Source organism: Leopardus geoffroyi, chromosome D4, assembly GCF_018350155.1.
Source record: "Leopardus geoffroyi isolate Oge1 chromosome D4, O.geoffroyi_Oge1_pat1.0, whole genome shotgun sequence".
Lineage (NCBI taxonomy): Eukaryota > Metazoa > Chordata > Mammalia > Carnivora > Felidae > Leopardus > Leopardus geoffroyi.
In genome coordinates this window covers 60,966,352-60,992,815 of record NC_059342.1, presented here as the reverse complement: position 1 = coordinate 60,992,815, position 26,464 = coordinate 60,966,352, and the positions used below count along the sequence as shown (strand labels likewise).

The 26,464-nt window shown below is 45.4% G+C and overlaps 1 protein-coding gene across 1 annotated transcript in view; it reads left to right on the top strand.

Annotated features, from left to right (window-relative positions):
* The window catches only part of GABBR2 (gamma-aminobutyric acid type B receptor subunit 2), a 352,176-nt gene that overhangs the window by 197,801 nt on the left and 127,911 nt on the right, over positions 1-26,464 (top strand). Inside the window, exon 7 of the mRNA XM_045470233.1 lies at positions 15,104-15,340. Within this exon, the coding sequence (XP_045326189.1) occupies positions 15,104-15,340 (237 nt within the window). The remainder of the gene's footprint in view (positions 1-15,103; positions 15,341-26,464) is intronic.

Below are 26,464 nucleotides of genomic sequence, written 5' to 3'. Positions count from 1 at the left end.
GCTATGTGACCTTGAGCTTGGGTTCTCCAAGCCACTGTTTCCTCATCTGTAGAGCAGCAGTAAGAATACTGTCCTCTGATGGCACATGGTACGGTGGCCGACACGGTGCCTGGCCCTTCATTGCTGTCATAACTGGGAGCAGGACCTTGGACAGGGTCTCCACATGTTCCCACAGGCATTACTAACCCCTCCCTGTTTATCTTGGAGGGCTGTGAGAGAGCCAGTAATGTGGCATTCCTGAGTATTTCAGAAGTTCCCCCGTGATTACCTGTCAGGGTGTTATCAAGAATCAGGTGATGGCGACCCTGGTGAATGACTATAGTAACATCTGTCTCTGAGTTCTAACCACCAGCCAGAATTGACAACAACAGTGGGTGTAATTCTCTTCTGCCTTCTCTGAGCTCAGGTTGTTAATTTTTCCACCCAACCACAGCTCCACTGGAGGAATTAAACTTCATGGCAAAGTTATATATATACACATGTATATATATAAAATCGTTTATATATAAATTTTTTTATCCATTATTTAATCTCAATCAGAGCCAACTCTATAAGAATGATTTATTGATTTCTCAAAAAAATGGCAAATCATTAGGACACATTTTGTAAACAACTCTTTAGATCATGCTGGCACCTGAGGGAAGCTGGAAAAACACTCTAGCTAGAAAATGCTGGAAGAAATATTTTCATACAAAAATCAATGAACACATAGAAAGTTTTTTGAGATGCTGAATAATGCACAGAAACAACTCATTTTATTTCAAGTGTTATTTTTAAAGGGGTCAAAGTTCGTAGCTTATCAGCAGAGACTTGAGTCCAGGGACACTCTAGACTCAACCTCAAAATAACATAAGATTAGGAAAATACAAAGACTAAGCAAAGGATTCCATGCAAGCAGGCAGCACAATAACCGAACTGAGGACTTAGGAGACCAAAGACAGAAATGATTACACACGAGGGCTGTGAAGCCGGGGTGCTTAAGGTTCATAAGACACCGTGAGAAGGCCTCGAATGTCGTTCTAAGCAGCATGGATGTGGCAGGGTGGGTGAGCCATGCATGAATGTGAGCAGTACACAGGAATGCATTTTGGGAAGATCATTTTTTGTGGTGTCTTGGGGGAAATGCTCTGACTGTAAAACAGCATCTTCCAGGTCACTGACTTTAATTTTTTCATTTTAATAATTTTATTTGGAGCTAGTGAGGAGGCTGACCTCACCCCCATAACTCTGTGCCTGGGAATGGAATACTTTGTGGTTATTCCTGGGGCTGTTCACTTTACCCCTCAGTATGGGTTACTCACTGACAGGCCTCCCAGAAGGGAGTTAGTGCCATTAAAACAGAGCCAGGCTCCTGGCATGGGGAGCTTCCAAAATTCCAGGACACCCAGTCCCTGTCTCTAAGGTTTGAAGCAAGAGACAGCATTTCTGAGGTGCTGGGGTGGCTCAGTCGGTTAAGCGTACAACTCTTGGTTTTGGCTCAGGTCATGATCTCATGGTTCATGGGTTCAAGCCCTGAGTTAGGCTCTGTGCTGACAGCATGGAGCCTTCTTGGGATTCTCTCTCTGCCTCTCTCTCTCTCTGCCCTTCCCTGGCATGTGCTCTCTCTCTCTCTCTTTCTCTCAAACTAAATAAATTAAAAAAAAATTAAGACAGCATTTCTTACATTATCCTGAGGTTACAAGATGATTGAAATTATTTGGGAAAACCTGGGGCATCTGCCTCTTGAAAGCAGAGGGTTTAGGGCTCCCCTACAGATCATCTAGACCAGCCTCCTGTCAGATTCTCAGATCCTTCCAGTAGCCAAAGAATTGCTACTTCTCCTTTAATTTCCTCCACTGGTCTCCCAGGACCCCCACAGGTCCAGCTTGTGGTGACCATATCCCCAGAGATGTCCCTTGCCCAAACTAAACAGCCCCAATCCCTCCAGTTGGAATTCACATGCCCAACGCAGAACCTAAGGGCAAAATTTAAAGCCATGCTTGAATCCTCAGTAGTCAAGATGAAAAGTATTTTCATCAAAATGCAATATTTTTTAAAATTCAAAATTAACACACATAAAAATCCATGATGAACAAAATATCAATATTTTAAATGAAGATAAGATTCCCAGGACTGGGATTAGGGTGAGCTAAGTGATTTAGGTCACACAATGGCAAGACTGGATCTTGTCTGTATTTAAAATTCTGATGTTCCTCATGGATTTTTTTTTTTTTTTGCATTTGTTTTGATTTTTAAAAATACTGCCTTCAAATGTCATTGGTCTTGATTATTGAGGTATTTGGCTCCCTCTTCCGTGTTACGCCTCGCTCGCCTCCCCCTGGTCCCGGCCCTGAACAGGTTGTGTTGATCCAGCCCCTTCCATGCTTAGCTCATCCTCCGTGCTTGGTCTTGTTGAACCGTCTCTCCTTGGGGTGTGGGGCCCGTGGTTGAATAAAACATTCTTATTTGTGGTCTGACCACCGCCAAGTTCCCCAACTAACCTCCAAGAGTCTACGGTCAAAGGAAAGTCTAGAGAGGTGGGAAATGGTTCCTGAATTTGGATTTGTGTTATACGTGAGTGCTGGGGACTGTGGTCAGCCTGACACAGGCTGCTGAGCTGATGCCGATATTGGGGTCCATCAGTGTCCATGAAGACAAGCAGACACTTGCAGAACCAAGTGAATGAGCTCTTGACATTCTCACTAGGGAAGCTAAGGGGAAGAAAAGGCTAAGGAGACATACCCAAGATCCTCGTAGTCGGTTGAATAGCGGCCCCTAAAAAGGTATGTCCATGTCCCAACCCTTGGAAGCTGTGAATGTGACCTTAACTTGAAAAAACATCTTTGCAGATGTAATTGATTTAAGGATCTTGAGATCATCCTGGACTATTCAGGTAAACCCTAAATCCAGTGGTGAATGTCCTGAGAAGAGAAAGGCAGAGGGAGATTTGCCACATGGAGAAGGTCATGGGACAGCGCAGGCAGAGACTGGAATGATGCATCTTTAAGAAAAGGAGTGCCAAGGGGTGCCTGGGTGGCTCAGTTGGTTAAGTGTCCGACTTCAGCTCAGGTCATGATCTCACAGTCTGTGAGTTTGAGCCCCGCGTCAGGCTCTGTGCTGACAGCTCAGAGCCTGGAGCCTGCTTCGGATTCTGTGTCTCCCTCTCTCTTTGCCCCCTCCCCACTCATGCTTTGTCTCTCTCTGTCTCAAAGATAAATAAAAACATTAAAAAAATTAAAAAAAAAAAAAAAAAGGAGTGCCAAGGATTGCTGGGAGCCACCAGGATCTGGGAGAGACGCATGGAACGTTTTCTCCTGCAGAGCCTCTGGAGGGAACCAGCCCTTAGTTTCAGACTCCTTGCCTCCAGAACTGGAAGAGAATAAACTTCTGTTGTTTCAAGCCACCCTGTCGGTGGAAATTTGTTATGGCAGCCCCAGGAAATTGGTACAGTCACCCAGCAGGTCAGGGACAGCCCCGGGACCTGAAGCCAGGACTGCTCATTCCCTACCCAGGGCTCCTTCCCTTCTGCCATGCTCTCTGCCTAGACTTGCAACGGACTTCGAACAGAATGCACCCAAATCAGCCCTCTCTGTCTCAGTGGGGCACCTCTCATAGGTGGCATAACAGGAGAGTGTGGGTCTGGTGGTCAGGAGATCTAGCACAAAGTCTGGCATTCTCACCAATGAATCGGCCTCCATAGCTAGTCACCCCACCCCCACCCCAGTCTCAGTTTCCTCAACTGAGAATGAGAGATTTGAACCCAATAGCTGCAGGGGTCCTTCCACAGCTAAGTTCTCTGGCTCTGTGTAAATATGGTACTGGGTTCTTACAGTGAGCTGTGTGACAGGTTGTAATGTTAAATCTTGGAATCCCCAAGTGACTCCTAGTAGAGAAAGTTGCAGAATCAGGCAGAACAGTGGCCCCTCTTGGAACATGTTCTTTGAGGTTCCCTCTTCCATACACCTGTTGCCAGTGTCAGGACATCCCCAACTGTTTCACTGGCACCCAGGAGAGTTCTGGAAGGAAGAAAAACAAGGTCATGGGCCTCCAGAGCATGTTCATCACTCTCCTCCTACTGGAATTTCCAATGATGGGACAAGTGCAGACGTTTGTGCTTCCCTGAGCACATCCGGAGCTCAGTCTCCTAGAACCGCGTAAGGACAGTCTCTGGGCACTTGCTTTGGCTCCACTGTCTGGCCTATTCTCTTCACTGAGATTCCCCATTACCACTCTGCTCCCCCTTAAAGACTCTTTGACATCGATGATTTCCATTGTCAGCTTTCACTTTTCAAAGTCCCGTTAGGTTTGTTTCCAGTGTGAGCATTTAAAACTCTAGTTAGGTTTCTCTGGTGATGGCTCAACCTCTCTGGACATGTTTCCTGTCCTCCTGCTGAGGCACAGAGCTGGACCAAAGCACCAGACGGAAATGTTCCCAGAGCCCTGGAATCCCTGGGGACCTCAGAAGTGGCCCCAATCCCCCATCAAATGCACAGGCTCATTCTTTGGAAGAGTTTTGTAATGTTTTCCGGCAAGAACCTTCTGCAACCACCCATGACTGTCGACGCAACATGGCAGAACTGGAGGAAACACAAATCAAGTGAGTGCTCAACTGGAGCTGGTGACCCAGAAAAAGCTTCACCCATCTCATTATCACTGCTGTGTGAGCTCCCTGACAAAGAACGTGGAACTTTTAGGCAAACTCTAGGCTCTAGAGAGGAGGAAGGGAAGGGGCCGTGGAAAAGTAGGCATGCTCCCTGAGGAGGTGATCCTTCACAGTGCTGCTGCCTCTACCTCCCACCTTCCCCAAGAAACTCCTCTTCCCTTTTGCTCCCCTAGGAATTCACTTCGATGGGGGACAGGTAGTGTAGCAGAGGAACACAGGCTGTGGGGGGAAGGGTGTAGTAACCTATGGAGGGTCTTAAGGAATAGGGCACTGGCTAGATTTGAATTTTGGTGCCACCACTTCCCAACTGGGAGACTCTGAAAGATGGTTAGTTGTCCATACCAACATCCACAACCCCCGTCCACCTCAGTAACACAACTCTGGTTTTTAAGTAGGAATGTTGCCACCTAGCTGAAAAGGGACATTCCCCAGCTTCCCATGTAGCTAGATATGGCCAGGATTCTAAGTCTGGCCAATGGAATATAAGTAGAAGTGTTACGTGGGACTTCTGAAAGTCTCCTTTAACAGGAGTGCTTCCCTTCTCCTGCGTGTTGGCTGGATATGGATGGGATGGCTAGAGATCTAGCAGCCACATTGGGTCAAGAAGTGACTGTGAGAAGGAAACTTCATTCTAGGGTGGTGTTGCCTACAATTTTAGTATATGTGCTGCCAAAGCGAGCACGGGTGGTGTTGCCTACAGATAGGAGCTGGCTCCCTGAGTACACTGTGGAGCTGCCCTAGCAACCATGCACTGCCTACCCATGGACATTTTTTTTACATGAGGAAAAAAAAAAACTATGCCCAAGTCACTGATAATTTTTTTTCTTTTATATACAGCTGAATCAAATGATATAGTGATAGTGATCACTAGTGATACAGTGACATTGAGCCAGTCATTTGACCTTTCTGAAATTGTTTCTCATCTACAACATTGGGATAACAATATCTCCTTTACAAGATATAAGAATTAGATAAAGTAAAGCAAAGAAAAGTATCTTGCAGAGTCCCAAACACACAATAGGTGTTCAGAAAATTGTGGTTCTCTTCCTCCTTTAGCACAGCAGCCTCAGGGCCAGAGAAAGGAGTAATGAGTCAGTTTACACACACCTACATACAAATCTGCTCTGGTTTGTGATTGGGATTTTACTGAATTTGTAGATTGATTTAGGAAAAATTGACTTCATAATATAGTCTTCCAATCCATGAATTTTGTATATTCTTGCTTTTACCTGGGATGTCTTTAATTTCTCTCAGAAATGCTTTGTAATTTTCTGTACAAAATTTTTGCACATACTGTGTTTGATTTATTTCTAGGTATTTGATGTATTTTGTTGAATCTATGTGCAAATTACTATTGGGTGCATATGTAGGGTGGAATTTCTGAGTCACAGGGTATGCATATGTTCAGCTTTAGTAGACCGTGCCAAACAGATTTCTAAAGTGGTTGTACCAGTTTACACACCCACCAGCAGTGATTGAGAGTTCCAGTTGGTTCACATGCTCACCAACATTTGGTATTGTCGGCTTTTTAATTTTAGCCAATCTAGTGGGTGTGTAGAGGTATCTCATTCGAGTTTTAATTTACATTTCTCTGATGACTAATGAAGTCGAGTATCTTTCCATATCTTTACTGGTCATTTTGATACCCTCTTTTACAAATTTCCTGTTCAAGTCTTTTGCCCATTTTTCTACTTGGACTCTCCATCTGTTTCTTACTGATTTATAGAAGTTGTTTTTATATTCTGCACATGAATCCTTGGGTGGTTATATGTACTATTTGTACCTTCTCCCATTCTTGAACTTACCTTTTCTCTCTTAATGATGTATATTGGTAGTAGTCTAGTTTATTGTAGTCTTAATTTTAATGTAGTCTAGTTTATTAGTCTTCTCTACTATTAGTATGTCTGTGTTCTGTTTAAGTGTCTTTGCCCACCCACACTCATGAAAACATTTTCCTATCTTATCTTTTAGAAATTTTGTTTTCCCTTTCACGTTTAGATGTAGAATCCACATGAAATTGATTTTATGCATGGTCTGAGGTAAGATCAAGATTCATTTTTTGTTGGTATTAATAACCCGTTGATTCAGGACCATTTATTGAAAAGTCCATCATCCTCACCACCAGCACTGCCATGCTAGAGTGTCAACTCTGTCATATATGTAGTGTGCATCGTGGATCTGTTCCTGGATTTTCCATTCTCGCCATTGGTCCATTTGCATATCCTTTAACCAATACCACTGTCTTAATAACTGAAACTTTATAATAAGACCTGATACCCAGTAGTGTAATCTTTCATCTTTTTTCTTGTTCTTTAAGATTTTCCTGGATGTTCTTGGCCCTGATGTCATTTTTTGTTTAAATCTACTCACATATTTGCACTTTTTATTACTTTTCATTCCTTCCTGCAGTTCTGTTCTTTTTATGATCATTTTCTTTCTACCTGAAGAACTCTTCTTGGTCTTTCTTTTACTGTGGATTGGCCATAGACAAATTCTCTCTGTTTCTGGGTGTCTGAAATTTTCTTTCTCACACCTTTAATTTTGAGGTGTAGAATTCTAGATTGTCCATGATTTCTCTCACCACTATAAGATGATTTCTTTGTTTTCAGGCTTCCATTGTTTCTATTAACTCAGCTGCTTGACTTTTTGTTGCTCTTTTTTTTTTCCATTGTGAAGTTCTTCTTTTTTATTAAATTCAAGTTAGTTACATACAGTGTAATCTTGGCTTCAAGAGTAGAACCCAGTGATTCATATCTTATATATGACACCCAGTGCTCATCCCAAAAAATGCCCTCCCTAATGCCCATCACCCATTTAACTCATCCCCCCCACCCACCCACCTCCCCTACAGCAACCCTCAGTTTATTCTCTGTATTTGAGTCTGTTGCCTCCCTCTCTATTTTTAGCTTATTTTTGCCTTCCCTTCCCCTGTGTTCATCTGTTGTGTTGTTGCTCTTTTGAAGGTAATGCATCTTTTTTCCCTAGCTGCTTTTAAGATTTTGTGCCTTGGTCTTCAGTTTTACTATGCTGTACTGAAATGAGGTTTTCTTTGGGTTTATCTTGATTGTAGTTCACAAAGTTAATACAAGTTCATGAATCTGTGGATTGATGTGTGTTTGGAGAGATTCTAGCATAATATCCCTTTAAATATTCTCTCTTTCCTCATATTCCAAGACAACAATTATACACATGCTAGACATTTTCAAAATATTCCCTATACCTCTTATGTTCCTTTCTTATTCTCAACCCCTTTTCCCTCTCTGTGTTTCAGTCTGAATATTTATTACTGTTTACTACTACTAACCTTTCTTCCAGTTCACTAACCTACTTTCTGCTCTGATAATATACTGCTTCAGCCATCTATTGAGTTCTTAATTTCAGTTGTCATATCTTTCATTTTTAGACTTTTTGTTTTATTCTTTTTTTCTTTCATAGCTTCCAGTTCTCTGATAATGTTCTGTATCTTTTAATCTATTTTCCTGAACACATAAATGTTACTATTTTAAAGTCATGTCTAATAACATCAAGATTTGGATCACCTGTGGGTCTGTTTCTATTGTCTATTTTTCTTATTTCCTTTATTCTTTTCTTCTTTATTCCCTTCCTCTCTTTTTGCCTCCTTTCCTCCCATCTGTTCATCCTTCCTTCCTTCCTTCCTCCCTCCCTCCCTTCCTTCCTTCCTTCCTTCCTTCCTTCCTTCCTTCCTTCCTTTTCTTTTTCCATTATTTGGTCCTATTTCCTGGTGTATCTTTTAGATTTAATTAATTTAATTGGAGATGAAAAAAATATAGCAGCTACAGAATGTGTTATCTTTCTTCAGAGATTTATTTCTCTTTAAGAAGGCTGTTAGACTAGGGGAAGATCACCTTAATCCAATCAATCAATAATTGAGTGGATTCCAGGCTTGGTTTTGGTTTTTATAAGGCCTTGTCTATTTTGGTTTGCCCTTATTCCTGGTATTTGTTCTTTAGTGTTCTTAGCTGAAATCCTAGGGTGTTTACTGGCCCTGGGCTTCAACTTTTGTCTTCCTGATCCTGTGAGACTCCAAATACTTCTGCTTAATTTCTAAACCCCTCAGTAGCCACTTCTTGGTTTCTCAGCCTCTTGCTTTATGCAGCTTAGTTACCATGAAATATTTCAAGTGCAAATGCTAGTCTGAAAACTGGGCTCACTTTTCTGTACTTCCTTTCCTCCAAGACCTTGGGCCTACAAGCCTTGCAATCCTGATAACCCGGACCTACCGTTTTTTGTCTTCCTCTCCCTGTGGGACTGCTGAAAACTCTGACCCAGAGCGTGGTTTCCCTGCAGCTAGCCTTCCTACTTACAAATCAGCAAGGAAATAGCCAAGAAAGCCAGACACTGCTCAAAGCATTCTCTTCTCTCCAGCATCTTGCCCCTCAAGTCCTAGATGTCCTGGTTGCTTTGTTATGCCTTTGAACAGCTATTTTTATATTTTATTCTACTTCTCTGAATGTTTCTTCATGGGAGCTCTGGTCTGATATAAGCCATTTCATCACAGTCAGGGTGGAAATCCGAACAGAGACTATTTTGCCTAAAAGGTAGAGGACAGCACCCTGGGGACAGGATAGCATGCCACTGTCTTCAGCCCTTTGAGAGGCTGTTGTGCATAAGAGGGAACAGCTTTGCGAGGAGGACGTTGCTTGTGGAATACAGGTTATGGGCGTGCTGCAGATGCTGCATTAGTTTCATAGAGGGCAAGCATGCCTTAAGTAGAAGGCTCTTCCTGGAGAGACAGCTTCTCAGTGCCAGACGAGTCTAAAAGACGGAGCTCAGCAAACATCTGGAAGTTGCTATTGAGAAGATCCAGTAATCAGATTGTAGGAGGGGCTTAATCAGTGGTAACCGATTTGTGTATTCTTGAGATCTTGCAAGGTTTTTAGAAATCCAGATTCTTAAATTATCTCATAGACATACTGAATCAAAATGTAGGGCCCTGGCATCTGCATTTAACAAGGTCCCCAGATGATCTACAAACTGGAATACAGGAGCAAGGAGACTAAATACCCCCCAGTGGACCTTCCAAATGAGACTTTGTGATCCCCAAATCCCAGATGCTAGAGAGAAACTCTGCCAGCTTTGTCACTCTGGGGGTGGTGGCTCGAGATGTGGAAAGGGATGGCTTCTTCACCTTCTCCTGTCTTCTGTCCATGAGGCTCCCCTCTCCCAGAAAGCAGGACTCTGCTTGGTTCTGTTGGAATGACAGGCCCATAAGGTTTAGTCACATTGTGGGTTAGCAAGCTTGTGTGGGCTAGCCTGGGAGCCTAACCACTATTTATAACATGGTTTCTGTGGGGAAATATGTTCCAAGTTCCAACAACTGCCTTTCAAAAATATGCTGGAGCACAACCTGTCAGTAATTGGGACTATCTATATAAAGTTATTTTCTCAGAAACTTTTAGCATCTCATGATAAACCTGACCTCAGAGAATGAGTAATTAATCAGCCTTCAGTGTCAGCTCTACAATGGGAGAAATTCTGCCCTGAATAATCGGAGGCCTGCTTGAAGAACAACTACTAGTTTTTTCTCAGACAATTGTGAGAATGTTTCTTCCTGCTGTCATTGTTTTGCCCAAGGGAGTTTGGTGCTGGCTTCACCTGGAAAATGATGAATGGCCTGGGACATAATGTGGTGGCAACAGCTTCAACTCTGTGCTTGCAAAGACAGTAAGAATGAGGTCACCTTTCCGGGCTTGGCTACACCTGTTCCATTCCAAGGACTCTTCCCACAGAAATGAGGTCAACAGCCATATTTCCAATGTTCTCCCCCCACGTCCTACCCTTCACCCCCTGGATGAAGAACAGTGCTATGCAAGAGAAAAGATGTGGATTTACAAGTATGCATGTAATAAGTATACATAGGGGCCCCAAAGTTTAAATAAATGATGTGATTTTGGTCCTCCTATTGTCCCCACAAAGAAATAACCCCGATAAAGTATGTCAAAGAGGTTAAAAAATTATACTCATTTATTCCCTGGTGAGACCACACTGAGAATGTTTGCCTCAGATCTGGACCCCTGACTTTAAAAGGGTCATAGAAACCTGGAAGAATGACCCAGTGGCATGTTCTGGGTAGGGAAGAGGTCTGGAAATATCATCTGAATATAATCATTAGATTGAATGAAGGGGACTCAAATACAGACACCACCAGCCCTCGATGCTTTTGTGTGCATTGGAGAAAGCTCATAGGAGCAAAGTCCAAGACAGAAGTCAAGGGGCCTCATTCCTTTGATGCTTAAGGCATTTAGAGAAGTACAAATTCAAGCAATTCGTAATACTTTTAACATAGCCGATAGCTAAGTCAAGAACCAGAAACAGACCCAAATCATATTGAAAAATCAAAGAACATATAGCTAAATAGTAAAAAGTGGAAAAATAGCAAGGATGCATTAAAACAAAACATTAAAAGCTGTGACTATCACCATAGCAATATGGCATAAAGAAGTGCACCTAAGAAATAAAAAATTGCCTATCAGTATTTGAAAGGAGCTCACTCTAATTATTAATCAGAGAAACCCAAATTAAAATTAAAAGGAGACATACTTTTTTTTCTGAACCTAACAAACTGATGATGATTTTTAAAATCGAAATACCTATTGTTGTCAAGGATGCAGAGAAGTGGGTACTTTCATACACAGTGGGATTTTAATTTCTCGTATTTGGAGAGAATAATTTGGCCCAAATATGGGTGAATCATGATTAGGTATGTTATATACTTTGCCTCAGCAATTATGCCTCTGGGGATTTATTCTGAAACAATAACTACCAGTATGTGTTCAGAAAATTTAGATACAGGGATGCTTTCTGCAGTCCTACAATTGGGACAAATTCAAAATAGCGTAAATGCCCAATAATTGGAAATTGGTTAAGGAAGTAAGGTAGTGTCTAGAATGGCTAGAATTAACAACTCAGGAAACAATAGATGTTGGCAAGGATGCGGAGAAAGGGGAACCCTTTTGCCCTGCTGGTGGGAATGCAGACTGGTGCAGCCACTCTGGAAAATAGTATGAAAGTTGCTCAAAAAGTTAAAAACAGAACTACCCTATAACCCAGCAATTGCACTACTAGGTATTTATCCAAAGGATACAAAAATGCTGATTCGAAGTGGCACATGCACCCCAATGTTTATAGCAGCACTATCGACAAAAGGCAAATTATGGAAAGAAGCCCAGATGTCCATGGACTGACGAATGGATAAAGAAGATGTGGTATATACATACAATGGAATACTACTCAGCGATCAAAAAGAATGAAATCTTGCCATTTGCAACAAAGTGAATGGAACTAGAGTGTATTATGCTAAGTGAAATAAGTCAGTCAGAGAAAGACAAATAATATGATTTCACGCATATGTGGAATTTAAGAAACAAAACAGATGAACATAAGGGAAAGGAAGCAAAAATAAGATGAAAACAGAGGGAGACAAACCATAAGCGATGCTGAAATACAGAGAATAAACTGAGGGATGATGGAGGGAGGTGGGGGAGGGGAATGGGCTAGATGGGTGATGGGTATTAAATGGGAGCACTTGTTGGAATGAGCACTGAGTGTTATATGTAAGTGACGGATCATTAAATGCTACTCCTGAAATCATTATTACACTCTATGTTAACTAACTTGTATTTAAATTTTAAAAAAGGAAGTAAGGTAGCACGTGCACATTCTGGAGGACTGTTGACCCCTGTCAGCACAGATGTGGGCAGATCCTTGGCTCTTTAGGGCATCCTGGGTTAGCAGCTGCGCCAGGCATACTGGAAGGCCAGGTTGGGCAAGACTCCTTTACTATTAGTAACAGTGGGTGGCATTTGTGGGGCACCTTCCATGTCCTGGACACTGGGCTGGCTTTGTGTGCTTCATGTCACTGAACCCTCATGGCCAACCAGCAAGAGAGGACACAGAGACCTGGAGGAGATAGGACCACACCACAGGTCACAGTTAGCAAACCACAGAGCCAGGGCTGGAGGGTAGGCCTGCCTACTTCCAAATCCTCTGTCATTACCACTGTGCCAGGCTTTTACCTATGTTGCCAAGAGGAAACTTCTAGATCATCTGATCCAACCTCTTCATTTCTCAGATGGAAAAATTGAGGCTTGGAAAAGATCTCTGTAGGTATTGCTTTGGGTTCTGGGGATACCTCAGTGATCAAGACAGATAACATCCTGACCCCATGGAGCTTAATTCTAGTTGTGGGGGCGGGAGGAGGAGGAGGAGGGAGAGCTGGAACAACAGATAATATGCAAATAAACACAGAAGTAGGAACGTTGCAGGACGTGAAAAGTGCAATAAAGAAGAAAAACCAGTGGCTAGAGAATGCCTGGAGTGAGGAAGCTTTAGGAAGGGTGGGTCAGGGAAGCCATCCCTGAGAAGTGAGGAGCGTTGACATTTGAATGCAGAGAATATCATGCAAAGAGCTAGGGAGACTTTCTAGCAGAGGAAACAGCTACTGCAAAAGCCTGAGGTGCAAACAGACTTGATGTGATCCGAGGACCCAGGAGGACTAGGAGAGTGTGCACCTCGTAACAGCCCCGCATGCTCCCCCAGCAGGAGTGAAATGCCGAAGCCAGCCCCACGGAGTGCGTGAGGGTGGAGGGTGTGAGGGGCAGTGAGGAGGGGCTAAGGGCCCTAAGCTGGACAGCGACAGCGCTGCCTCCTTGAAGAACCCTCGGATTTGAGGAGTTTCTGCCCTGTGTTTTGAGTGGTGAACAAATGTGATGGCTGGACATGATGCATTTCCAAGGAGAACTGTAAACAGGGATAAGACCTGCATCATCCAATGGAAGCAAAAAAGAAGGAGGGGGAGTCATTGCCGGGACACCAGCATTCCCGTTTGGTCAGGCAGAATTCCTCGCCCACGGGGTCCCTGATCGGAGACACTCGGCTGTCCCCAGGCAAATGTGTGCGACCCTGTTCTGCTAACGCGTTGAGCCGAGGGCAAGAGACTCACTCGGGCTCAAGCCATGAGATGTAGCCCTCAGTCACCACCCTCATTCAGCACTGGACCTGGCCCCAAACAACTTGCGGTAGTTTTCAAAAAGCAATAATGTCCTCAAAAGTTAAAAATGAAAGAAGTAGTAGACATGGAATGGGATCATTCCAGCTACGCACCCACCCCCCCCCCCCCCCACACACACACACACAAGCTGTGTGACCTTGGGCAAGCCTCTGGACCTCTCTTTGCCTCAGGCCACAGGTGGAGGGAGCATGTGTGACCATCTCCAAGAGCCCTTCCCAGTATAAACTGACAACGAGTCAGTGGTTTCTGTGTGTGGTTTGTCCCCAAAGAGGGTTTCTCCAAAGGCTAAGCCATTGGCTCCGCTGACCTTTCTGGCAGAGGAGTTCAGAAGTGACTTGAGAAGCCCATGGAAAGGCTGAGGGTGACGTGTTCCCCTGGGGTGGCATCCGTTTGGATGTGTGAGCCTCAGGAACTGAAGTAAAAAGGTTCTCATTACTTTGCGGCCACAATCGGAATGTTAATATCACCAGTGAAATTCTTTTATGAAATTTAGTTCAGTTTAAAAAATTTTTTTAATTTTTAAAAAATGCTGAATTATTCACAGGCCTTGCTGTATTGCAGAAGAGGAAAGAGCAGCATAATATAGGGTCAGAGCCGCCCTTACATCAGAACACCTGGGACCAGCTCAGGGTGGGGACTCACTTGGTTACCATTGGGGCTCAGAATCCACAAGGCCACTGGGACACGCCTTGCCCGCTGCAGACCTACACCCCCTTCCTCTGGCACCACCTCCTCGGCTCTGAATTCCCTGCCCAAACAGCTGGAGCCCCTTCCAGGGCCAGGAAGCCTCTGGCCCAGGTCAACCCTCTTGAGGTTGGGTTGCATCTCCAGGGTGGTCAGGAGGCTCTGATGCCTGAAGGGGAGAAGGTATGGACCAAGCTGGGCTTGGCTATAGGGATGGGCCCCAGAGCAAAGCCAGCTCCCCCTCTGCCTGCCTCTGTATCCAGCCTGAAGCTCTGAGGAGCCCCAGAATTCTGAATTCAAACTTGGCCTTCCATATCATTAGGAAGGTATATTTATTATGGGGAGATAGAAACTATTTTATTGGACAGTTTATTTGCTTGTCTGTAACTTAAATATTTAGACATATGGAATGTGGTCCTGCACCGGTACTAACGCTCGGCCCTCCAAACATCACAGGGAGGTCTGGTGTGGGTGTGCTATTCCTTCACCCTAGCCTTGCTAGACAGCCAGGGTTCAAGTCTCAGCCTTGTCACTCACTAGCCATGTGGTCCCGGACAAGTCCACTTCCCATAACTCATATGCTGTATGAGGTCATTGTGGGGATTTCATGAGATAATGCACATAAAGAGCCTGGCACCGCACCTGGCTCACAGTGAGCATTGGAGAGGGTCGGTTCTCGACACCACGTGTCTAAAGTCCCTGCCGGCTGTAACCTGGCATCCCCCCTGCCCCCCTGTTTTTTACAGACTCCACAGCAGTATGAGAGAGAGTACAACAACAAGCGGTCAGGCGTGGGGCCCAGCAAGTTCCACGGGTACGCCTATGACGGCATCTGGGTCATCGCCAAGACGCTGCAGAGGGCCATGGAGACGCTGCATGCCAGCAGCCGGCACCAGCGGATCCAGGATTTCAACTACACAGACCACACACTGGGCAGGATCATCCTCAATGCCATGAATGAGACCAACTTCTTCGGGGTCACGGTCAGTCCTACACTCCAGACTCTGCTTTCCTTGGTGCCCCTTGGAGATGTACGAGGCGAGCGGGGCTGCTGCGTCGCATGCCCTTGGATAGGAGGTCCATTTTCTCTGATCACATAAACAACTTCTTGTGGGTCGTAGGATTGCAGGGCTGCTAAAATGAGGGACAGGTTTGGTGACGCTCTCTGACACGCTGGGAAAATGCTTCTCTGTAATTCGTGGATTACAAAGGGCATAGTGAGTTGACTGCAAGCAGAGCAGTTGCAATTCACCAGGTGGGGGCTGGGGACCGCAAGAGCTCCAGACCCAAAGTCAGGTTCAAATCCTGGGTCTTTCAAGTTACCTGCTCCAAACCATAGAGCTTTCATTTCCAAAATAGAAATAATACTTACCTCACGAGGTAGGTAAAAAGATGAACCATTACAAAGTAAAATCTGCTAGTATTTGTTAAGCAAGCTACTTGCTCTGAGCCTCAAGTTTCTCATCTGGAAGATGGGGATAATAATTTGTGTCCTGCATAGAAGTTGTGAAAATAAGCAATGATAATAATTGCTAACATTTCTTTAATGCTTATTATGTACTACTTTGCTAAGCACTTCATGTAGGTTAGATGCAATAATAAATGTATGCCTAATGCTAGGCACATGGTAGGCTCTCAGTAAATGCTAGAATTGTTAGTGTTAATAATGAGCCCGTTGCATCTATATTCCATCCAGAGGAGGTAGATGCTGTTGTTATCCCGATTAAAGGTGAGGAGGCTGGAGCTCAGAGCACTTAAGCTCTACAGCTAATCAGAGGTAGAGCTGGGATTTGAACCTAGGTCTAGCTCTTAACTGCTGTATTATGCTACCTTCTGGTAATGGCCGTAAGTGGCACTTAGTTAATGCCTCATGATGATGTATTTGTCACTGACTCTGCTCTCAGAAAAGAAGGAAAATTTGCCTAAAGAATAGATTGAAATGGCTAAAATCCTATCTTGTGTTCTAATTTAAAGAGCCATTTAGAGAATCTGTCTCTATCTTGGGATATTAAGAAGAGTGGACAAGATGAGCTGATTGGTATATTTCTTAAATGTTCATATTCCTTTGTGTGTGTTCTCGGGCTTGCTGCCTGTTGGTCTGGTAGGCAGGGCCTGTGCAGGTGCTGAGGGCGTAGACGATGGTGTGAATGCTGAGGTAAATAAGATGGGCTCTCTGTCCTGGAGCCCGCGGTCCAAATGCAGGGGCGAGAGCTGGACACAGATGATAATATGAATTAAAAGGGCTCAGCATCACGGGACAAACTATATGAGCCCAGAGGGGTTTCTGTGACTGTCGATGAAAACTTCAGGGAACATTTTGGAGGAGGTAGCTTCGGTGCCACGCCTTAGACATGCAGAGAGAGGGGGCTGGCAGTCTGGCCAGATGGAGCGTATGAGCGAGGGAGATATGTGTGAGTGTGTGCAGGGACAATCACTTTGTTGGGATAATTGGAAAGGAGGAGGACGAGGCTGGGAAGGTAAGTTGGGGCACTTCTGAAGGAACAAGCTAAGGACGCTGGCTTTTATCTTATACTCCAGTGATTGTCAAAGTGCATCTTGGCCAGCAGCACTGGTGTCCCCTAGGAGCTGGTTGGAAATGCACCTTCTTGAGCCCAACCCTGGACCCGCTGAACCAGAGTCTCGGGCAGGGGCCCGGCCGCTGCGGTTTAACAGACCCCGCAGTGACGCTAACGCGCTGGAGTTTGAGCGCCGCTGCTCTGGGCGGTGGGCAGCTGCTGAGACTTGCTGAAAAGGAGGATTCCGGAGTAGAGCCACCCTTGACCTGACAGCCCTTGGCCTCTGCTCCCACAGTTCAGAGTAAGGGCTCTGAATAACTATGGGCAGTGCCTGTGTTTATAGTGCATCCTGGATTCAGACGTTAAGCTTGAACAGCTTTCAAATATTTGGTTTCAAAAAAAAATGTTTTTATCCTCAGAACCTCTTGTACAATCAGTCTTACGTGGTGCTGGTATGTAATACAGACTGGAGAGAAGCACCTCAGTTGAAAGGAGAAGGAGCCCAGGACCCTGCCTGTTCAGCCTCCCTTCTCGAAGCCCCTGAGCCATCCCCACCCCCACAGAATGGCCCCACCCCAGAGGTCCTCCCTCTGCTGGTGGAAACGCAGACTGAGCCTTAGAGAGGGTGGCACTCACCTGTTCCCACCACGGTGGCAGAGCTGTCACAAAATGTGGGCCCACTGCTTCAGATCATCCTGCCACCATTTGTTTCTTATGTAATAGAGGGAATCCATAGTCTCTTTGGCCAAACCGGCTGGATAGAGAGCTACAGGATCTAGGAAGCATTCTGCGTCCCTCCTCATCCTGGAACTTGGCGTTTTGACCAGATGCGTGATGTATCTCAGTGGGAGATCATTTATAACTATTTCCAAGTGCTCCCTTTCATCGGAGCCAAACAATACATAATCCCTGCTTAATGAGCAATTCGGTAAGACTATCTGAACACTTGAAACGGTTTGAAAATGAGGTTCTTTTTAATGAGAAATTCCTCGACACATATTTATGCCTGCTCCGGTTTGTGATTCATAACTCAGTGGATATCAGGACTGAAAGCATTCTTATTTTATCTTTTTTTTTTTTTCTCTTAATTTTAGAGAGGGCAGGGGCAAAGAGAGAAAGAGAGAATCCCAAGCAGGCTCCACACATAGCGTGGAGCCTGATGCGGGGCTCAATCTCACAAACCGTGAGATCATGACCTGAGCCGAAATCGAGAGTTGGGTGCTCAACCGACTGAGCCACTCAGGTGCCCCTTGGACTGACAGCGCTCTTTAAAATCATCGAATTCAACCCCCTCATGTTGTAGATGAGTATTTGAATTCCAGAGAGGGAGCTTTCAAAGTCACATGGAGGGATAGCTTGGCAGAGCCAGGATGGTTGCTCAGATGGCGTTGTCCCAGCCACACCTGGTGGCACCTCCCTTCTCATCATGCACGTCCCCCTTTACTGGAGAAAGGGATTGAGTCGTGAAACGGTTCTGCCCTTTTTTTTCCCCCTTCCTCCCAATCCCTTTTGTCACATATTAGTATGTGCTTCTCACTGGGCTGTAGACAGGTTTCATTAAAATTGTCTTCTGATCAGAGAAGAAAGGACACCTTCTGACAAAAGAAAAAGTGTCTCTGCGGTCCAAGGAGACCACAGAAGGCCAAGTTCAGCCATAAACAAAGAGTTAGAAAGGAAAGGAATGGGAGGTGGAAATAAATTGAAGCATTTTCTATTTGCTCAAGAGTTTTCATTATAGAGCACACATGGTGTCCATTTTTCCACTCTCAGGCAAGCACTTTATTCTGGGTCACCCTCATTCAGCATGTTTACTGTACGGAAAATCGTTTAAACACATTAAATTAATTATATCCGTGACTCAATTTCAATTGATGCAGTGTGCACACTCTCGTCTGGGAGCCAGGCCTGTGGTTCCTCGTTGGTGTGTTAAAGCACAGACTTCTTCCATGAATCCTAGATCAGGACTCTGGCTTTAGCTTGGGGTCCAGCTTTGTTTCGTCTTCTCAGGGGCTCTCCTCCCCACCACCCTTCTTGGGGAACCCTGGAAAATAGGATTCCGTGTCCCCACCTGCACACCGATAGCCTGGTGGAGGTCCTGCCTGCCTCTGATTCCGAGGGCACTGATCCGATTTTTGGCCCTGTTATTGCCTCTTACCTTTCTATGGCCTGCAGATCTCAGAATGCTTCCCCACATGGAAACCCCTCTTCTGCCTGAACAGAAACTCAGGCTAGAATTGGCCGTTCAAGGTATCAAAAGCCCAGAGCATTCTGAGAATCCCAGCTCAGCAGGTTTGGTCTAGGGCAACATTCCTAAACTTCTGTATGTATGACAATCCCCCATGGAGCTTCGTTAAAAATTCAGATTTCCCAGCCCCACCCACAACTTCTGATCCAATGGCTTTGTGGTAGGGCCAAGGAGTTCACATTATTAACAAGAAGTCCCAGTGATTGTCAAATAGTAACGCTGAGAATTGCCTAGGGTATTTTAAATCTGTCAGAGATGTATTTGTTCCTACATTTACTCATTCCTTTAGTAGCCCCTGGGCTGGGAGCTGGAAGCATAGAAAGGAATAATGTGTGGTCTGTCCCTCAAAAACTCCCTGCCCAGTGGGGGATATAGACAAGTAGATGAATAAATTGCTGGTCACTATCCAAGGTCTGCCCAAGGCCCTTGGAGGGAGGATTCCATTCTGCTTACGGCAGTAAAGACCAGGAAGCTGTCCTCGGTCTTCCTGCAGTTCAGTAAGTGAAGTTCCACGTGTGGATAATTGCAAGGCACCCATGCCATGCGCTCTCACCCTGTGCCATGTGTTGGGTAGTGAGGATACAATTCCAGGCTCCTCTATGCCCAGCTCTGATGGTGATATGTTGTGACTTAACAACTCCTCTAATTAGGGTTTTCTACCAAAGATGCACTAAATTCATTAACCAGCTCATATCCATAACCCTTCAAAACATGCTTGGGGGAGGGCCTGGGTGGCTCAGTCAGTTAAGCATCCGACTTCAGCTTAGGTCATGATCTCATGGTTTGTGGGTTCAACCCTGAATCAGGCTCTGCATTGGCAATGTGGAGTGGAGCCTGTTTGGAATTCTCTCTCTCTCCCTCTCTATCTTTTCCCTTCCCCACTTGCACTTTCTCTCTCTCAAAATAAAGAAATAAACTTTAAAAAAGAAAAAACCATGCTTGGTAACATGTGCTAAGTATTCAGGTAATAACCAAAGCCTTAATTTGCTTTGGGTGATCACTTCTTAATTCTTTACAGTTTCCAGTCTTTTAAAACAAGGATGACAGGGGCGCCTGGGTGGCGCAGTCGGTTGAGCGTCCGACTTCAGCCAGGTCACGATCTCGCGGTCTGTGAGTTCGAGCCCCGCGTCAGGCTTTGGGCTGATGGCTCAGAGCCTGGAGCCTGTTTCCGATTCTGTGTCTCCCTCTCTCTCTGCCCCTCCCCCGTTCATGCCCTGTCTCTCTCTGTCCCAAAAATAAATAAAACGTTGAAAAAAAAAATATTTTAAAACAAGGATGACATACCAGATCTCAAATGGACAAATCCTTTGGGCACATCACAGTAAGATATGATGGCTCTAATGAGCAGTAGACCCCCTGTAGTAAATGTTTTTCTGATTTGTCTCTTAAAATGACACTGTGTTTACTTTGTAGTGCCTAGGATGGAGGCTAAATTAATGTAACCTCATTATACCCTATTATGAAAATACAGTACATGTACAACTTTTCCTGGAAAGTTACTGAGGGTATACACCCCAGGTTTGCATGGGGACTATGAGGCTTCCAAGAGCATTTGGACATAGAGAAATTGAAAGAAGCTCCTGGGGGGAATGTCTTTGATTTTGAGAAGAGGGCCCATTCTTTCTAAACAATTTCCTGTGATTGCCTCCTCACTCCCCGTGGAAGGCCCTAATGTAGAAACGATCCAAAGTTCCTCCAATAATGGCCCCATTCTTCATCCTCTGCTCAGCCTCTCTCAACCAGCTGCAGGTCTGGGCATAACATCTGTTGGGAAGAGATGGGCAGCCTCAGGTTCGGGCCTGTCACCTCTAATGGCTATTATCTCTAATTGATCTCACCAAGGAAGTGCTGAAGAGCAGCAGATAGCGATTTGCAGAGTTTATTGATTGATTTGCTTTTGTTGCTGGTGAACAGGAATCCAGCCTTTGCTGGTGTGTCCCTTGAACTTCAAGTCTTTATGCAAGACTTGTGAAATAAAAGTATCTCCACTAAGACTCAAATACTGCCCCTGTGCTCCCCCTGCCAACATTCTACCTGAGAAGAGGGCATTATAGAGTACACTCGGATTATTGGTTGGAATTCAGCGACTGCAGGTACTTGGAACAGGTAGTTAGGGGAAATCAGTGAGATCCTCGTCCTGGGGGAGTGTGGGCTCTTTCTGTCACACACACTGCTGCCTCGCCCTACTGTGGTGCTGAAGTTGTGCAGTCGATTTTTCACCAGGATAGGAAACTTCATACCACACACACACACACACACACACACAAATTAAACATCATCATGCTAGAATTGGCCCATCTCTCCTGCCGTCTGATCTTTTGGACTCCTGGTTTTACTCTCTAAGACAAGTTAACCTAGAGGCTTTGCACCAGCCACCCATTTGTGATTTAAATGTGGTATCATCATTTAAGGTTGTTGAATTTGAATGAGTTAAGAAACAGAGCACTAGGAAGCCCATCCAGAAGTAGAGAAAACTCTACCAATCCAGGATTTGCCCTCTTCTGGGACTGGTCATTCCACCAGTCATGACTCCATCCCCTGGACTATCATGATTCTGCCTGTTTCTCGATTTTGTACTCGAGGCTATCAGTAGGAGCTTGTCAGAAGCTCTGCAGCAGTCCAACTGTGATGTGTCTGCTGCGCGTCCTAAAAAATGGGGCTTGTCCCAGTGACCTCAGCATGCTAGCTCCCAAGGCCACTCAGGCTTTCCTATTTAAGGCCTCCCTTTCATGAGCCTTTCTTGGTTGTTTCCAGGAGCAACAGCCAACCCTCCCAGAACTTCCTCTGCCCCCCACCTGTCTACACCCCATCCCAGAGTCTGGGAGTTCTGGGAGAATTACACTATACATAAACTTAACAGGCCCACCCCTTAAACTCAGATAAAATGAATCATTGCCTGGGGCATGGCAGTGATGAACTACAACAGGAAATGCAAATTTGTAAAGTCAGACAAAAGATCACAGTCCATTACTTAGAACTGTGTGACCTCAGGGAAATTAGTTACCTCTTTATACCTCAGTTTCCTCATCTGTGGAGGGAAATAGAACCTACTTCATAGAGTTGATATGATAAGTAATGATGGCGTTTAGCTCCCCCAAACTGCATCATCATTACTGTTATTATTACTATTGATATCACGATGGTGACTTTTCAAAGAACAAAGTTTATGTGGCTCTATTCAAGCAATATTCAGAATCAAGTCCAGCAAAACAATCATTCTGTACCTACTAAGTGCCAGTCTGTTTCACCTATACTATCTCACTTAATTATCTCAATAATAAACCGATTAACTTGTATTAAGGTTGTAGTGGTTTAATATCAAAGCAGAGTGGAGTAAACTCTGTCAGCAAGAACACTTTCAAGCTTTCTACCTGCTGCCATTCACTCGGGGAATTTGACACCTTAAAGGCAGAAAGCTTTTGCTCACAGACCCCTCTGCCTTTCTGTTCCTCCCTTTAGTCTGGCTCACACTCCCATGACCCCAGGAACTACCACTCAGCATTACACACGAAAACTACAGCAAATGCTGTTGGTGTTCCAGCCAGATCTCCTGGGATCTCTTTTAGGGCTGTGGCCAGGTCTGCCCAGCCCCCAGCTGTGCAGGTGTCCCTGCTGATGGTTCACACCTCTGGCGATTGGAGCCTCCCAGCCTGTAAGGTGACTTACACCCTAGCCCAGCGGCCTGCAGCCACGACTGGCCAGTGTGGTGGAGCCACACTAGTGCCATTCACACTCCACAATTCCCTGCAGGATTAGGCTGAGGCTGGCCCTCACCTGAAACCACCCAGCTTGGCCTATTCTGCCTCCGGTCTCCCTCACAAGTTCCTCCTGAGCACACGTCTTTAAAAACCCACTTGCACACGATTCCCTGTCCCGGGCTCTGCTTCTGGAGCAGATGAAGACACCCATGTATCCTTATGGGAAATTGAAGCATTTTCAACATGGAATTTTTACTGTAACCTAATTGTCATCTCAGCATTAAGTTTAGCAGCCACCCTCCCCCGTCGCCTCCCTCACACCCGGTAGAGGGTTCTGGACTCTTCTCCCTTATTTTTTGGCTCCTGCCCCTGCCTGTCGCAGTCAGCCTGTGGAAGAGCCATACTTGCCTCCTGGGAGGAATTAGCAGCTCCCATATTTGCAGGGAGCACAGCTTTTCATGCTGCGGGTGCCACACTCTGCACCTAACACTTTACACCTGTAGATGCTCTTAACCACTGCTAAACTTGAGTTCACTTTGTTGGGTGGAATCCACACATGATTGAGAAATTGAGTCACACTCTCCCACTCTGCTGCCTTCCGGGCTTCTGCAAACTAAAAAGGCTTTTTCGGCCCAATAAATAATCAGAACTGACAGGCGAAGTATTAACAGAATCTATAGTTGTTGTATCTGCTAATAGTGATCCCCAAATTCTTGCCGTGATGGCTGGCATCACCGTTGCACACATGTCGGGGAAATCTCCCCGGCATGTATTGTTGGGCTGGGCTGGGGGCCCCTACTGCGTCCTTCCTGAGGCAGGAGAGAAACCCACCCTCTACCCCCCCTCCCCAGTCTCTCCCATCGGCATCTCTCCAGAGCTCAAGTCCTAGGGCCTGAGGCGGGAGGGCAGGTCGCTGATGGTCAGGAGCATGGCTCAGTAATAAACAACTACAATAATAATAATAATAATAATAATAATAATAATAATAATAACCAGTGTGTGACTGCCCTGTGCACAGAGTACACTCATAGTCTCTATCTCCTTCGCTTCTCCGTGCAATTACATTTATTAACATAATGCTAATAATAGCTATTAATTAATGAGCTCCTACTGCTTTGCAGGCAGCATCCTAAGTACCGTACCCACGTTATTGAATGTGATGCTCAAAAGAGCCACCGGGTGGGGGATGGGTAACTGCAAGTGTCCCAAAGCCTCCTCCCAGTGAGCTGCATCCAGCTCTCTCACCTATGTCCCATCTCTGCCCACGTGTCACCTTGTCAGTGACGCCTCCTCGACACCCTATTTAAAATCGCAGCTCCCACCCCTTCATTCTGCCTCTCAACGGTAACCCCCACAGATCGTGCCACCTTTAAGACTTAGAGCTGGGTGCCTGGGACATAGTAGGTGCCTGATAAATAATTGTTTAATGAATGAGGGATTTAGATCATTAATGACCATGTCATAGATTTTTTTAAAAAACAGGTTGAGCAAAGATAAATGCTGTACCCGGCGTCCTACAGGTAGCAAGTGACAAGAGTTTATTCAAAGCTGCCGAATACGGCTGGCTCAGAAGCCCATGTTCTTCACCATTTAGGTGTTCCGTTAATTCAGCCAGCATTCCCAGCACCTCCTATAAGCCAGAGCTGGGCCGGGCAGGAGGAGTAATATGGAAGGTTTGTTCCCAAGGAATTCGCCGTCCTAACAACCTTGTGAGGTGTGTGGGAGGGGAGCAGGAACCACTCTCCCCAGGTTAACAGTGGAGGACGTCACGGGCTCCCCTCCTGCACTGGGTTATTCATGTGTCCATCTGCCCCTTCCCAGTGGACGGGGAGCCTGTGAGCCCCTTGCCTGGGACTGGGGCCCAAAATTCTCTCTGTACTTCTGGTGCCTTGTATAGTACAGGCTCTTAGTCCTTAAAACGCGTTTGTTGATTGAATGCATGAGGAAATTGTAGCTCAGCGCGGCAGAGAGGCTCTGCAGGGCTCCCACAGTGTTCACAGCGAGCCTAGCTCAGAACCACATCCTAGATCCTCTGATTCTAAATGCAGGTGTCTCCAAATCTTGTGTTCCTAAGCACCGCTTGGCTGCCCTCCCCCTGTTTCTTTAAACACAATTACAAATGACTGCAGATAACGTACAGCACAGGAAAGAAACCTACTCCTTCTGCTGTCAGATAAATTTGAAAGATCAAAATAATGTGGTTTAGCAATTTGTTTCAATTGATGCCTAGCCTTCCAAAGCTTGCAGGTTTGACTTCCTCAAGTCAGGGAAAAAATAGCTATTTCCTTATGAAAAAGCAGTGTGGGGGAGTGTACCGTCTTACGAGAGCTTCAACGGAAGCCCTGTGCACAGACGCTGTCCAGGTCTCTATGAGAAACAGACAAAAGAAGGAGCCAGTGACAAGGTGATCACAGGGACAATTACTATAATGATAAATGTCATGATAATAGGAATGGCTGTAGTTTTGAACGCTCCCTATATGCTGGGTGCTATGCTAAGCTCTTAAATGCATTATCTCATTTGAATTGTGTCTCTCGAAAACTCCGTATTTGAACTCCTCACCCAGAGCACCTCAGAATGCGACCTTATTTGGAAATAGGGTCATTTAGATGTAATTAGTTAAGACGAGGTCCTACTGGAGTGGCATGATCCCATACAACTAGTGTCCTCATGAAAAGGGGAAAGTGGGGGACCGACATGCACACAGGGAGACCACCACATGCAGAAGGAGGCAGACAGCGGGTGATGCTTCTACAGGCTGAGGACACCAGTGATCACCAGCAAAACGCCAGCAGGTGGGAGAGAGAGGTGATGGAACTGACTCTCCCCCACAGCCCCCAGAAGGAACCAGCCCTGCTGCTACCTTGATCTTGGCCTTTTAGCCTCCAGAACCACGAGCCGTTAAATTTTGATTGTTTAGGCTGCCCCGGCTGTGATATTTTGTTACGGCAGTCCTAGCAAACTAATGCAGTCCCACAGGATGGAGACTGTTGTTACCAGCGTTTGGCAGGTGAGAAAACTCAGAGGTTAAATGATTTACCCGTGGTGGGACACAGGACACAGGCCAACTCTCACGGTTAACCATTATTCTACACCCATACAAGCTATCTTCCATTAGGGGGCAAAAGGTTCCCAGCCAGAGAAGGACAGAGATGAAAGGAAGCAGGGAGACCGGCATTTCTCACGACCCACTCCTCCAGGTGAGGAATACGGGGCCCTAGTAAAATGCAAGGCTGAAGCCAGGACCCTGGCTCCTCATCTCTAGTGGGCAGCGCCCCTGCCACCCCTCTTCTACCCCTCCCCACCCCCCACGCCCCCAGAGAGAAAGTTCTGCGCCTCTTGGTTTGGCCAGCCAGTCCTGGAAGCAGCCCCTTACATTTAACTCACTTCTTTCCTGACTGGAGGAGTGGGGGTATTTACAACCCCGTGCTCCTTCTTCTCATTCACATATTTAAAAATAACATACACGTGTCCTTTTCAGATTACAAAAATAATATGTGATCAGAAAGAAAATGTAAATGGTACAGACAAGCACCAAAAAGAAAATCAAAGTCACCCGTAACTTCATTCAGACAGGCCCAGCTCAAGCACCACACTTCACCCTCAGCTGTGATCTTTTTTTTTTTTTTTTTAATTCTTTTACAACTA